Below are 13344 nucleotides of genomic sequence, written 5' to 3' on the forward strand. Positions count from 1 at the left end.
CGCGGTCCTTAAGAGCAAATAGGGCTTAGTAGCGGAGCCGCGCTTCCGAGCCGTCGGGGGTCCTTCAGGCGGTCGCCGCGGGCAGCCTTGGCCACGTCCGTCGCTCGCTTCCGCCCTCAGCGGGCCGCGGGGGGCCTTCGTTGCCCACACCCGGACGCAGTTCCGGGTTGGGGGGGAAGCGGGAAGGCGGGCCTTCCTTGAGGGGAGAGCGGGGACGTCACGGCGCTTGTTGCGCGCTGGCCACGCCCACTGTCTTAAAGGGACAGGCCCACGTTTAGCATAGGAAGTGGGGGGGGGGAGAAAAAGAGGCGTGAACAGAAAGCAGGGCTCCCTGAGGCCTTCTAGACGGTCCAGGCAGACAGGAGAAGCTCAATCCGGCATCTCAAAAATAAAATTGCACTCTTGATTCCTTCCAATATTGTTTTTAATTGCTTAATCCCATAATAACCGCTTTCCAAACCTGAGCTAAAAGGATCACCCTAATAAATATCCAATATATGGTTAATTAATAAATTAATAATAATTAATTATGAATTAATTTAATTATGAAACCGTACACAATTAGTGCATATTACATTGAGGCATATCAATTCATAAATTGCACATGAAATAAATAATTGAATAATAAAACAGCGCACATCCAAACATAAAAGAAATTCCCACGGATGAAATAATTAAATCATAAAGAACCCTCCTGCGTGCCAAATAAATAATTAAATAATAAACAGGGCACCTCAGAGAAGTTTTGAAATAAAGCATAAGCCTACATATTGAATAATTAAAGCGGAAATGAATGATACCTATTCAATAGCGCCTAAAGGCATATCGCGTGTAAAATAAATAATGAAAAACTTTAAATATCGATTAAACTTTAAATAGTGTGGGATTTCCAAGGGCCAACCGATAATGCCAAACGGCTGGATTTTCGTCGCGCGACCGTGGGGAAATGCTGCGATGGTCATAAGTGTGAAAACCGATCGCAAGTCCTTTTTTCCCAGTGCCGTCGTAACTTCAAACGGTTACTAAATGAATGGTGAGGACAACCCGTGTATGCAATAATAGCATAGGGTGGTAATAATACAAGGGGGGGCATCCCAAAACTTCTGGAGCACCACTTCAACCACAGCAGCATCTGGTTGAAAGAAAGCTCTTTCCAACAGATCAGCTGATAAAATCATTGTCTTCATTTAACGACCCCATAATCCCTTGCAGGGTGGAGTTTTAGCAACTGAATGGAGCTAAGTGTTTACTGGCCCGATGCCTTTCCTGTCACCAATGGGGAGTTTTGTTCAGCAGATATATTCTCATTGTGCTCAGAGAGAGAGAAATATCAGCCTCTACCTAGGATCGAACTCACAGCCCCTCATATTGTGAGGCGAGAGCTCCACCTCTGGGCTACTGTACCACTCTCCTAACGGATAAGGTGATTTTGGAAAACTGCAAGAGAAGAAGGAAGACCATCAGAGTAGCATGAATTGACTACAAAAAAGGCATTTGACCGTCTAAGATTGATAATCAAGTGCCTAGGAATAACCGTCGAAACATCAAAAGCTTGGTGCCAAGATCAACAGCACAGCGTAAGACACAATTGTTGGTCGATGTTGATAGATTTGGAGAAATTAATATCAAGAGAGGAATTTTTCAGGGAGACTCACTATCACCGAATGTAGACTAACAGAGTGGAAGGGACACCGGGAGCGTGACCTGACAAATGTGTGCACGACAAAAGCGCGCCGACAAAAACGAGGCGCTAAAACCGCGACGTCAACACAGCGCGCCGACAACAGCGCGTCGACAGAAGCGCGATTTAAGTTAAGGTAAGGGTTAGATTTAGGGTTAGGTTTAGGGTTAGGTTTAGGGTTAGGTTTAGGGTTAGGTTTAGGGTTAGGTTTAGGTTTAGGTTTAGGGTTAGGTTTAGGGTTAGGTTTAGGGTTAGGTTTAGGGTTAGGTTTAGGTTTAGGGTTAGAGTTAGGGTTAGGGTTAGGTTTAGGTTTACAGCGTGCTTCTGTTGGCGCGCTGTTGTCGGTGCGATTCAGCGCTCATTCGTCGGCGCGGTTTAGAACCCGTGGTTTTGTCACGTGGTTTAGTCGGGCACGCTTATGTCGGTCGCCCTTTTGTCGGTGAACCCACCGGGAGCCACAAAATCCTTCCTGTGCCTAACTATTTCCTGAGCAGCCACAAAACTAGTGTATGTAGTTGAATTAAACATTCTCTTTTCTTCTGAAAATTTTTTTTCCTGGATTTATCCATGGTTGGACTACCGGGGACGTTCAAAAAGCTCAATAAATTGCGTGCCGGTGGGTGTCGCACATTGGTGGTTGTGACGCATATTTTGAGCCACAGGGAGCTGCGGCACAGGGATGAAAGAGCCACATGCAGCTCCAGAGCCACAGGTTCAGGGGTGAAATTCAGCAGGTTCTGACAGGTTCCGGAGAACCGGTAGCAGAAATTTTGAGTAGTTCAGACAACCGGCAAATACCACCTCTGGCTGGCCCCAGGGTGGGATGGGAATGTAGATTTTGTAGTAGCCTTCCCATGGAGTGCGGAGGGAATGGGGATTTTGCAGTATCCTTTCCCTGGAGTGCGGAGGGAATGGAGATTTTGCGGTATCCTTTCCCTGGAGTGGGGAGGGAATGGAGATTTTGCGGTATCCTTTCCCTGGAGTGGGGAGGGAATGGAGATTTTGCGGTATCCTTTCCCTGGAGTGGGGAGGGAAGGGAGATTTTGCGGTATCCTTCCCCTGGAGTGGGGAGGGAATGGGGATTTTGCAGTATCCTTCCCTGGAGTGGGGAGGGAATGGGGATTTTGCAGTATCCTTCCCCCGGAGTGGGGAGGGAATGGGGATTTTGCAGTATCCTTCCCCCGGAGTGGGGAGGGAATGGGGATTTTGCAGTATCCTTCGCCTGCCATGCCCTCCAAGCCACGTCTCCAGAACCGATAGTAAAAAAAATGTGAATGTCACCACTGTGCGGATTGCTGAGCCCTTTTCTAGTCCAACTCACCTGCTTGAGCAGAAGACAAGGCAAATGGCTTTCTGGTCTCTTCTTAAAGGCCTCCAGTGATGGAGCACCCGCAACCTCTAGTGGCAGGCAGTTCCACTGGTTAATTATCCCCACTACCAGGATATTTCTCCTTATTCCTAGACCTGGTTTTCTCCTTGATTAGTTTCGCTCTATTGTTTCTTAGCCTGCTTTTTGGAGCCTTGGAAAAGAGGTTGGATTTCTTTGCGGCATCTGGAGGCTACAACATATGAAGAACGGTTGCGGGAATTAGGTAGATCTAATGCAGGGGTCAGCAAACTGCGGCTCTGGAGCCACATGTGGCTCTTTCCACCCTCTGCTGCAGCTCCGTCACCGGTCGGCGCCACAATTTTGAGAGGAGCTTCCGGTGGGGGAGCGGGGGAGAGAATCACAGTGTGCCAGGAGAAGACTCAATGGCAAGGGGAGGGTTTTCCAGTTATCTCCACAATTGATAGGGCTTTTGGTTATGACAGGTAGAGGAAAAAGGACGCCGCGCTAGGAGGAGACTCTATGGTGGGGGGAACTGGACTTCCGGTCAGCTCCAGAATTGAACAGGGGGCTTCCGGTTAGGACCTTTGTGGCTCCCGGTGTTTTCTCTTCTGTGGGAAACGGCTCCAAATGGCTCTTTGAGTGTTTAAGTTTGCCGACCCTTGGTCTAGTGTGATGAAAATAAGAATTAGGGAAGGCATGATAGCAGTGTCCCAGTATCTCAGGGACTACCCCAAAGAAGAGGGAGCCAAGCTATTCTCCAAAGCCCCGGTAGACAGGACAAGAAGCAACGGATGGAAACTAACCAAGGAGGAGAGAAGCAACTCGGAATTGAGGAGAAATTTCCGGACAGAACAATTTAATCGTTGGAACAGCTTGCCACTTGAAGCTGTGGGTGCTCCATCACTGAAAGTTTGGAAGTTTGTCCAGAATGATCTTCTTCCTGAGCAAGGGGTTGGACTAGAAGGCCTCCAGGGTCCCTTCCACCTCTTATTATTCGGAAGGCTTACTGAATTGTGTAGAGACCAAACGACACCAAAAGGCCGAACGAAGGCCAGAAAAGGTGGCATTCTGGGAGTTGAAGTCAACCCATCTTTCACGATGCTAAGGCTGGAGAACGTAATTGCCATGGAAAGCATGGTTTAAACTGGGGGGGGGTTGGCGTCCCTCCTTCCATTGTTCTCTTTCCTTCTTAGACTCGGTGGAGCATTCCTCCAAGGACAATGCTGTCATTTCTAGAAGGTTCTCTATGGTAACCGGAACCCCACTGGCCAATCAGGGTAGACAGAAGGCTTCAACATGGCTATGGCATCATCAGGAATCTTGGTGGGACCCAGCCGAGGTGATTCCGGTCAACCCTTCAAGGTCTTGGAGGTGGCAGCCCTTTATCCCTCTGATAGTGTCAAAGGGAAGCCCTCCTTTGTGAGTGCTCCTATCCTAGACCCAATAGGGTGAAGAGAAGTGGATCCCGACAGTGGATCCCCACCGCCACCTGATCCTCTCTGAACCAAACACAGGTTCCTCTGCCAGATCTTTGAGGAGAGGAACCCGCTGTGGGGGGGAATGGTGTGCCCTTTCTATAGAAAGTTCTCGAGATATCCCGACTAGGATCAAGCAAGACGTCGTCCCATCAACCCCCCTCGGCGGCGGGCCCTTCTGCCCCACCTCTAAAGACCTCCCAAGAGCCGAGATCGAATCGGCCGATTTCTGGAAGGAAAGCGCTCTCCCCAGGGAAGGAGCTTTCCGCCATGGTGGAACACTCGACTTCCACGCCGTACGTCTCGGTGATGGACCAGTATGGCTACCAAATTGGCAAAGCCATCGGGCACGGCTCCTACGGGACCGTCTACGAAGCTTACTTCTCCAAGCAGAAGTCCATGGTGGCCATTAAGATCATCTCCAAGAAGAAGGCCTCGGAGGATTATCTCACGAAATTCTTACCCCGGGAAATACAGGTTATTCTCGGTGTGGGTGTGGGTCAGAGGTGGGTTCCTCCCGATACGGTACACCAGAAGACGTAATAAAAATCTGGCGTACCGGATAGGACCGGTAGTAATGAAGGCCTGGCCACGCTCCCGAACCTGTTCTCCTGTAAGAAACTTCATCAGAAGTTTTTGGTCTTTAAAAGTTTATTTCCCTGTCGGTTCAGGTAAGGGGAAAAAAGGCTTTAAAAACTAAAAGAGAGGGATAGAGAGAGGGAGGGAGGGAGGGAGAGAGAGAGAGAGAAGAGAAAGAGAAAGAAAAAGAAAGAAGGAAACTCGCTTTTCAGCCAGGAGATTCAGCAAAGGGGAAAATCAAATACTGCTGCTTTAAATCGGAACTGAGCATGCCTGGCTGTGGAATTCTGGGAGTTGAAGTCCACAAGTCTTAAAGCTGCAAACTTTGGATTTTAAATTGAAAAGCTGCTCGGAAAGAGGTTTGCAAAGTGACATTCAGCAGTTTGTTAGTGGGTCAGCTGAACAACAAACTGGATAGCTAGCTTCAGCTGACTGTTATCTGCCGTTCAGCGGTTCTAATCTCACCGGCTCAAGGTTGACTCAGCCTTCCATCCTTCCGAGGTGGGTGAAATGAGGACCCGGATTGTTGTTGGGGGTGATATGCTGACTCTGTAAACCGCTTAGAGAGGGCTGAAAGCCCTATGAAGCGGTATGTAAGTCTAACTGCTATTGCTAACTCACCCCTGGGGTAGGGCTTATATTAGGGCCACACATAAAAATCCACGCTAGGTCTTATCATTATTTAATTTCTAAAGATATTTGACTTTCCCTGCAGTGGAAGGACACGTAAGGGAAGATGGGTCAGGGCGTGATTCGAAAACACACACACACACACACACACACACACACGCCTTCTCTCCTTTTCCAGGTGATGAAGAGCCTCCGTCACAAATACGTCATCAGTTTCTACCAGGCCATCGAGACCACCTCCCGCCATTACATCATCATGGAGTTGGCACCAAGCGGCGATGTCTTAGAATGGATCCAGAAATCCGGGGCCTGTTCGGAAGCGCTGGCTGGCAAGTGGTTCTCGCAGCTGACCCTGGGCATCGCCTACCTGCATGGCAAGGGCATCGTGCATCGGTGAGAGGGATTGGAGGGGTGGGGAGTTCAAGGCTTCCTTGGGGTTTTTTTAATTGGCCGGCTTTCGAACGGAGGTCCGGAATCGGGATCTCGACTGATTCCGTTGGAGTCAACGTTCTTCCGGGCCTTTGAGGTAGGCCACTCAGGAATCAAATACGACACTGCCTCTCTTTCGTTTTCACAGGAAATCTTTCCCAACCTTGGGAAGTTTATGGCAGAAACTTCCTCCTTCCCTCCCTTCCCTCTTTCCTTCCTTCCTCCTTCCTTCCCTCCCTCCCTGCTTTCTATCCATTTTCTGCCTCCCTGCCTTTCCTTCCTTCTTTCCGACTTCCTCACTACCACTGCCCCTCCCTCCATTGTTCCTCCTCCCTCCCTCCATCTCACCATCCCTTCTTCCCTACTTTCCTTTCTTCCTTCCTTCCACCCTCCCTCGCTCTCTTTGTTCCTTCCCTCCCTTCCACCCTCCCTTCTCTCCTTTCTGTATGCTCTCTTACTTCCTCCCTTTCTTTTCTTCCTTCTGTCTTCCTCCCTACCACTGTCCCTCCCTCTCTTCCTTGTTCCTCCCTCCCATCCCTTCTTTCCTTCTTTCCTTTCTTTCTTCTGCCCTCCCTCCGTTTCCTTCATCTTTTCTTACTTCCTTCCTTCCCTCCCTCCCTTTCTTCCTTCCACCCACCCTCCCTTCTTTCCTTCTTCGCTCCCTTTCTTTCTCCCTTCCACCCTCTCTCCCTCTGTTTCCTTCATCTTTTCTTACTTCTTTCCCTCCCTCCCTTTCTTTCTTCCTTCTACCCTCTTTCCTTCCTTCCATCTTCCTCCCTACCACCGTCCGTCCCTTCTTCCCCTGTTCATCCCTCCCATCCCTTCTTTCCTTCTTCCCTCTCCTTTCTTCCTTCCTCCCTTACCTCCCTCCTTTCCTTCCTTTTCTATCTTCCTCCCTCCCTCCCTTTCTTTCTGTCCTCCTGTCTTCCTCCCTACCACCGTCCCTCACTCTCCCTTGTTCCTCCCTCCTTCCCTGACACCATCCTTTCTTTCCTTCCTCTTTTCTCCTTTCTTTTCCTTCCTCCATCCCTTCTTTCCTTCCTCTTTTCTTACTTCCCTCCCTCCCTTTTTTCCTTCTATCCATCCTCCCTCCCACCATCCATTCTTTCCTTCCTCTTTTATAGCATTTTCCCCCTCCTTATTTCCTCTCCTTTCTCCTTCCCTCCCTCCCTCCCTCCCTCCCTCCCTCCCGAGTTCCTTAGAAATGGAGGGCTACCTTTATTGGAAAATGGGTGAGACAAGGTCGTCCCTGACTTACAACAGTTCATTTAGTGACCATTCAAAGTTACATTGGCATTGGAAGAAGCAATTTATGACCATTTTTCACACTTACGACTGTTGCAGCCTCTCCAAAATTCAGACCCTTCTCAACGGACTCGTATTTATGACGGTTGAGTGTCCCGGGGCCACGTGGTCTCTTTTTGTGACTGTCTGTCCGGCAAAGTCAATGGGGAATCCGGATTCACTTAACAACCGCGTGATTGACTTAACTGCAGTGATTCACTTAACAACTGTGGCAAGAAATGTCGTAAAATGGGGCAAAGCTCACTTCACAACTGTCTCCCTTAGCCACAGAAATGTGGTCATAAGTGGAGGACTACCTACAAATCACGCAACTCTGCCCACCTTCAGAAAAATACAGGCCGTCCTCGAGTTACGACCAGAATGGAGGCCCAGATTTCTATTTGCTAAGGGAGACAGTTGTTTTGCCCCCTTTTACATCCTTTCCTCCATGGTTGTTAAGTGAATCACTGAAGTTTTTAAACTTAGTCACATGGTTGTTAAGCAAATCTGGACCCCCCCACCCCACCTTGAAGGCCACAAAAATGTCCATGCCACCCCCTGGGACCGTCACAAATACGAATCATTCACCAAGCGTCTGAATTCGGATGACGTGACCACGAGGATGCGGACACGGTGGTAAGTGTAAACAACGGTCATCAAAAGTCCCTTTTTTCCAGTGCCGTCGTAACTTCCAAAGGTCCCCGTCGTAAGTCGAGGACTGCACGCGGCAGGATTTGGAGGGACGTATTCTGACCTCGGCTTCCCCAACAGCACAAAGCTGAGTCCTCATCCCCATAAACCCCTTTAGATAGTTCACAATTACCGCCCTTGATCAGGCTTGGAGAGCGGCCAGCCAGTACTTGGCAAGAATGCAGGAATGAACTAACTGTCTCCTGCAAACTCCACTCCCCTGTCGCTCCTCTTTTATTCCCTCTGGGAGGGGCCATTCACCATCCACCAGTGGTGGGTTCCTACCGGTTCGGCCGAACCAGTAGTGGTTTGGTGACCTGGGTGTCTGGAACCGGCAGCGACCTAGGCCTTCCACGGCCCCGAACCGGTTCTCTCAGTGGCGCCATAGGCCCCGCCATCTTGTTTTTGGCTTCTGCGCATGCACAGAACAATTTTTATTGAAGTGCACATGCGTGCTCGGCCATGAGTAGTGCCTGCCGGAAACCATCCCTGCCATCCCCCTGTGGCCTTACTCCCATGTCGACCCTGGTTCCTTTAGCTGCTCCCGTCGTCTGGCAACTCTGTGCATGCAAACACTGGGAACAGGCTCCAGCTGCTCTTCTGCCTCACTGATGTCCGACTCTGAAGGCAGCTGATAACTGTCGGACGGCTCTGGCCTCGCTCTCTGCCTCCAACACGGAGCCCTCATCAGAGTCTTCCCCAGACTCCAGGACTAGCCCATCTTCCTTCCCCAACCTGCTCACTGTCCAAATCTGCAGCCAGCTCCACTGGCCGCTGGCGGGCCATGCCCAGTTAGTTGTGTGGTTGGCCTTGGCTTCACCTGTCCTCTCTCGGCCCGGCAGGGATTTGAAGCTGGAGAACCTGTTGTTGGACAAGCGGGAGAACATCAAGATCTCGGATTTCGGCTTCTCCAAGATGGTGGCCCCCCAGACGCAGCCCCCGCCCACCCCGTCGTACCGCATGATGAGCTGTTTCTCCCACCTCAGCCAGACCTACTGTGGCAGCTTTGCCTATGCCTGCCCGGAGATCCTTCTCGGTCTGCCCTACAACCCCTTCCTCTCCGACACCTGGAGCATGGGGGTCATCCTCTACACCTTGGTGGTGGCCCACCTGCCCTTCGATGACACCAACCTCAAGAAGCTGCTCCGGGAGACCCAGAAGGAGGTCAACTTCCCCAGCCACGTCCAGATCAACGACGAGATTAAGGTGAGGGGGGAAACCCTAACCCTCTGGGCCTTGCTGGCTGGGGATGATGGGGCCTACAGTTACGACCAAACTGGGGATTTCTCCACCTTGGCAGGCTGCGGATGTGTGGAGTTCCTTCCCTTCCTCCCTCTTCCTTCCTTTCTCCCTCTCTTCCATTCTTTCCCCTTTCCTTCCTTCCCTCCTCCCTCCCCTTACTGTCTTCTCTCCTACTCTCATTCCTTTCTCCTTCCTCTTTCCTTCTTTCTTTCTTCCATCTCTCCTCCCTCTGTCCCTCCTTCTCTTCCTCATTCTCCTTCTCTCCCACTTCTCCTTTGTTCCTCCCTCCCTTTCTTCCTCCTCCCTTTCTGTTTCCTGCCATTCCTGCTCACTCCCCTTCCAGTATTCCTTAATTCCTTTTTCCTTCCTCCCTCTTTCCATCTTTCTTCTCTCCTCCCTGCTTCCTTCCTTCCCTCATCATTCTCCTTTCTTCTCCCACTTCCTTCTGTCCCTCACTCTGTCTCTCACACTTCCTTTGTTCCTTCCTCCCTTCCTCTTCTTCCCCTTTCCTTCCCTCCCTATCCACTCCCCTTCCTTCTCTCCCACTCCTTCATTCTTTTCTTCCTCCCTCCCTCCTTCGTTCATCAGTCTTCTCCATTCCTTCCATTCTTCCTCCCTTGTCCCTCCTTTTCTATCCTTCTCTTTCCTTCCTTATTTCTTCCCTCCCTTTTCCTTCCTTTTCATTCTGATATTCCTTTCTCCTCATTCCTATCTCCTTCCTTCCTCCCTCTCCCTCCTTCCTCCCTCTCCCTCCTTCCCTCATCATTCTTCCCCTCACTTTCTCTCCCACTTCCTTTGTCCCTCCCTCCCTCCCTTTTCCTCCCCCTCCCTTTTCCCTTTCCTTCCCTCCCTCCCTCCTCCCTCCCTCCCCTTCCTTCTCTTACTACTCCTTCATTCCTTTCTTCCTCCCTCCTTCGTTCATCCCTCTTCTCCCTTCCTTCCATTCTTCGCCTTATTCTTTTTTCCCTTCTCTCCTTTTCTGTCTTTTTTCTCCTTCCTTCCCTCTATTTCTTCCCTCCCTCCTTTCCTTCCTTCTCATTCCTATCTACTTCCTTTCTTCTCATTCCTTCCTGTTTTTTTTTGTTTTAATTATCTCTCCACTCGTCCATCCATCTCCATCGCCTTCTGTCCCTCACAGCTACCTTTCTCCTCAGTCCCCTCTCTCTTTCATTCATCCCACTCTTCTTTTGCTTCCAGATGCCTTCTTTTAACTTTAGCAGATTTTTTTGGGGGGGGGGTCTAAGCCACTTAGAAAATCGACTGTCCAGCAGGGCTGAGACTTGCTCCCTTCCCAGTGGGGGGTGGTGTGTGTGTGTCTGGACACCACTAGAATCTTTGAAGTAGAGATTGGACTGACATCTGTCAGAAATGGTGTAGGGTCCCCTCCTTGAGTGGGGTGTTGGTATTGGACTAGATGACCTACAAGGTCCCTTTCAACCCTTATTCTGTTATTAACTCACCACAGCCAACTCGCCACTGGACAACAAGAGTTACACAAATATCAAGAAAGGGTGGAATAGCATCGTGAAGGAAAGATGGCCGAAAGAGAACCAAAAACGAAATGCGAATGACGAAAATTTAAAATATTTTTATTCTTGTTATTCTAAATATATAAAAACGTCTGTGTGTACGTTCCAGCATAACTCTGGAACGCCTGGAGCAATCTCAACCAAACTTGGTACACAGATGACTTGCCCTCTGGAAACAAATATTGTGTGGGTAAGACACTCCTAAAACCCCTTGGGGTGTGTGTTCTGTTAAGATACAGCCTGTTGTGCCTTAAAACGGCTTCTACCGTACTGCTGTAAAATGGCTTCTCCTGTGCAGTGCAGTGGCGTTGCCATGGTAACGGTTTCACAGTACTCCACAAGGGGGGAAATCCAACATTAGAAATTACGTTTGGTCCGGATATTTCCCCCCTATAAATAAATAAATACCCGAGCAACACTGGATTATCGGCTAGTTTCAAATAAATAAAAATGCATCTCCTTCCAGGATTTGATCCGTCGCATCCTGCGCCCGGCCTCGAAACGGCTGAACATCTTGGAGATCCTGAAGGTCTCGTGGGTGCTGAAGTTCTTGGCGGAGAAGCCCACCACCGAATTGAAGGCCCTGGAGGCCATCTGTGGACCCCGCACGCCGGAGGCGGGCAAAAGCGCCCTCACGCCCAACACCAAATCCAAGTCCCTCACTTTTTCGCCGGATAAAAAAAAAGCCGCCAGCCGGACTCGGAGCACGGGCCAGATCAAGCCGTCTAAAAACGTGGAGAAAAGCAGCTGAGTAGTCTATTAAAAAAAAAAAAAAAACAAAAAAAAAACCGAGGGACTTTACCCGTTTTGCGTCTGGCCATTGAGCTGAGCTGCTGGATTTCTAGCTGCGGGGACATGGCCATTTATGTCCTGGGGAAGGCAAGGGTGGGGGGGCTTTTAAAAGGGGGAAGGGGGGAAGAATGGACCTGTATTCGTCCCTATAGAGGGGGGTGGAAATTCGTCTGTTTGCTACAGGCAGTCCTCGACTTTACGACGCTTCATTTAGTGACCGTTTGAAGCGACACCGGCACCGATAGACGCGACTTAGGGCCACTTTTCACACTTACGACCTTTGTGGCATGCCCAGGGTCGTGTGATAAAAAATTCAGATGCTTGGCAACTGACTGGTGCAGGATCCCGGACAGAGCTGATATTCAGCCGGTTTGTACCGGTTCGCCTGAACCGGTTGCAGAAATTGGTTCCACCATAAAACCGCGGATGACAAAATCGCGGTCGACGAAGGCGCGTATGTGACGTCATCACAGCACGACGAAAAATATCGAAAAATGTAAAAATAAAGCGAAAACCTTACCCTAACCCCCCCAAACCTAACCCTAAACCTAACCCTAAACCTAACCCTAAACCTAACCCTTAACCTAACCCTAACCCTAACCCTAAACCTAACCCTTAACCTAACCCTTAACCTAACCCTAAACCTAACCCTTAACCTAACGAAAAACCTAACGCTAACCCTTAACCTAACGCTAAACGTAACGCTAACGCTCTAAACCTAACCCTAACCCTTAACCTAACCCTAACCCTAACCCTAACCCTTATGTGAATCGGCTTGCTGTAATTTAATTTTTATTTCAATTTTTCGATCTTTTTCGTCGCGCTGTGATGACGTCACATACGCGCTTTCGTCGACCGCTCTTTTGTGGAACGCGGTATTGACGGGTCACGGCAGAAATTGTGGGCGGAAATTGCGGTGGACCTGCCCTGGCTCTGTGCCGTCCTATTTAGGCTGGGCACATGGATGGAAGGAGAGCGCGCGAGCAAAGCGCATGTGGGGAAGGCCGGGCACATGTGCTGAATGTGGTGCGCGCGCCTTCAAAGCAGGCCCGCATGGGGCGAACGGATAGTGTGAAAATGTGCAACCCGCCGCTGATCCCGGAGTCACAGGACTCCCCCTTCGTGACCCTCTGACAAAGAAACTTAGCAACTGACTCATGTTTACGACGGCTGCAGGGTCCTGGAGTCATTTGATTCCCCCCGCTTTGCGACCGGACGACCAAACTTAGCAGCTGACTCATGTTTATGACAGCTGCAATGTCCTGGAGTCATGTGATCCCATTGTGTGACCTTCTGACATGCAAACGGAGAAACTGATTCATGTTTACGACGGCTGCAAGGTCCTGGAGTCATGCCATCCCGCCTTTGCGACCTTCTGACAAGCCAACTGGATGGGGGAAGTCAAGTTTCCCTTAACAACCGTGTTCCTAACTTAACAACTGCGGCGATCCACTTTAACAACGGGGGCAAGAAAGGCTATAAGAAGGGGCAAAACTCACTTCACACAATGCCTCTCTTAGCAACGGAAATTTGAGGCTCTGTGAACTTCAACTCCCAGGATTCCCCAGTCAGCTTGGAATTGTGGGAATTGAAGTCTAGCACTGGGGATGTCAACTAGTTTGGGTAATGAAACGTCTGGAACGTAACAACCAAGTTCAGAGGGCACCAAGTCTACCTCTCTTA

General features: G+C 49.9%; 1 protein-coding gene across 2 annotated transcripts; it reads left to right on the top strand.

Moving 5' to 3' along the window:
• Positions 1–5873: 5873 nt before the first annotated feature.
• Positions 5874–12125, top strand: TSSK4 (testis specific serine kinase 4). 2 transcript variants are annotated; one of them, XM_032235453.1, is made up of 3 exons: positions 5874–6088; positions 8911–9304; positions 11336–12125. In XM_032235453.1, exons 1-3 carry the CDS (start codon positions 5877–5879, stop codon positions 11618–11620), a joined length of 891 nt encoding a protein of 296 aa, XP_032091344.1. In that variant the 5' UTR covers positions 5874–5876; the 3' UTR covers positions 11621–12125. The 2 variants fall into 2 exon arrangements, with proteins under 2 accessions (XP_032091344.1, XP_032091343.1); XM_032235452.1 differs by having other exon boundaries at positions 8941–9304.
• The last annotated feature ends 1219 nt before the right edge of the window (positions 12126–13344 follow it).

Source organism: Thamnophis elegans, chromosome Z (genome assembly GCF_009769535.1).
Source record: "Thamnophis elegans isolate rThaEle1 chromosome Z, rThaEle1.pri, whole genome shotgun sequence".
NCBI classification, from domain to species: Eukaryota; Metazoa; Chordata; class Lepidosauria; order Squamata; family Colubridae; genus Thamnophis; species Thamnophis elegans.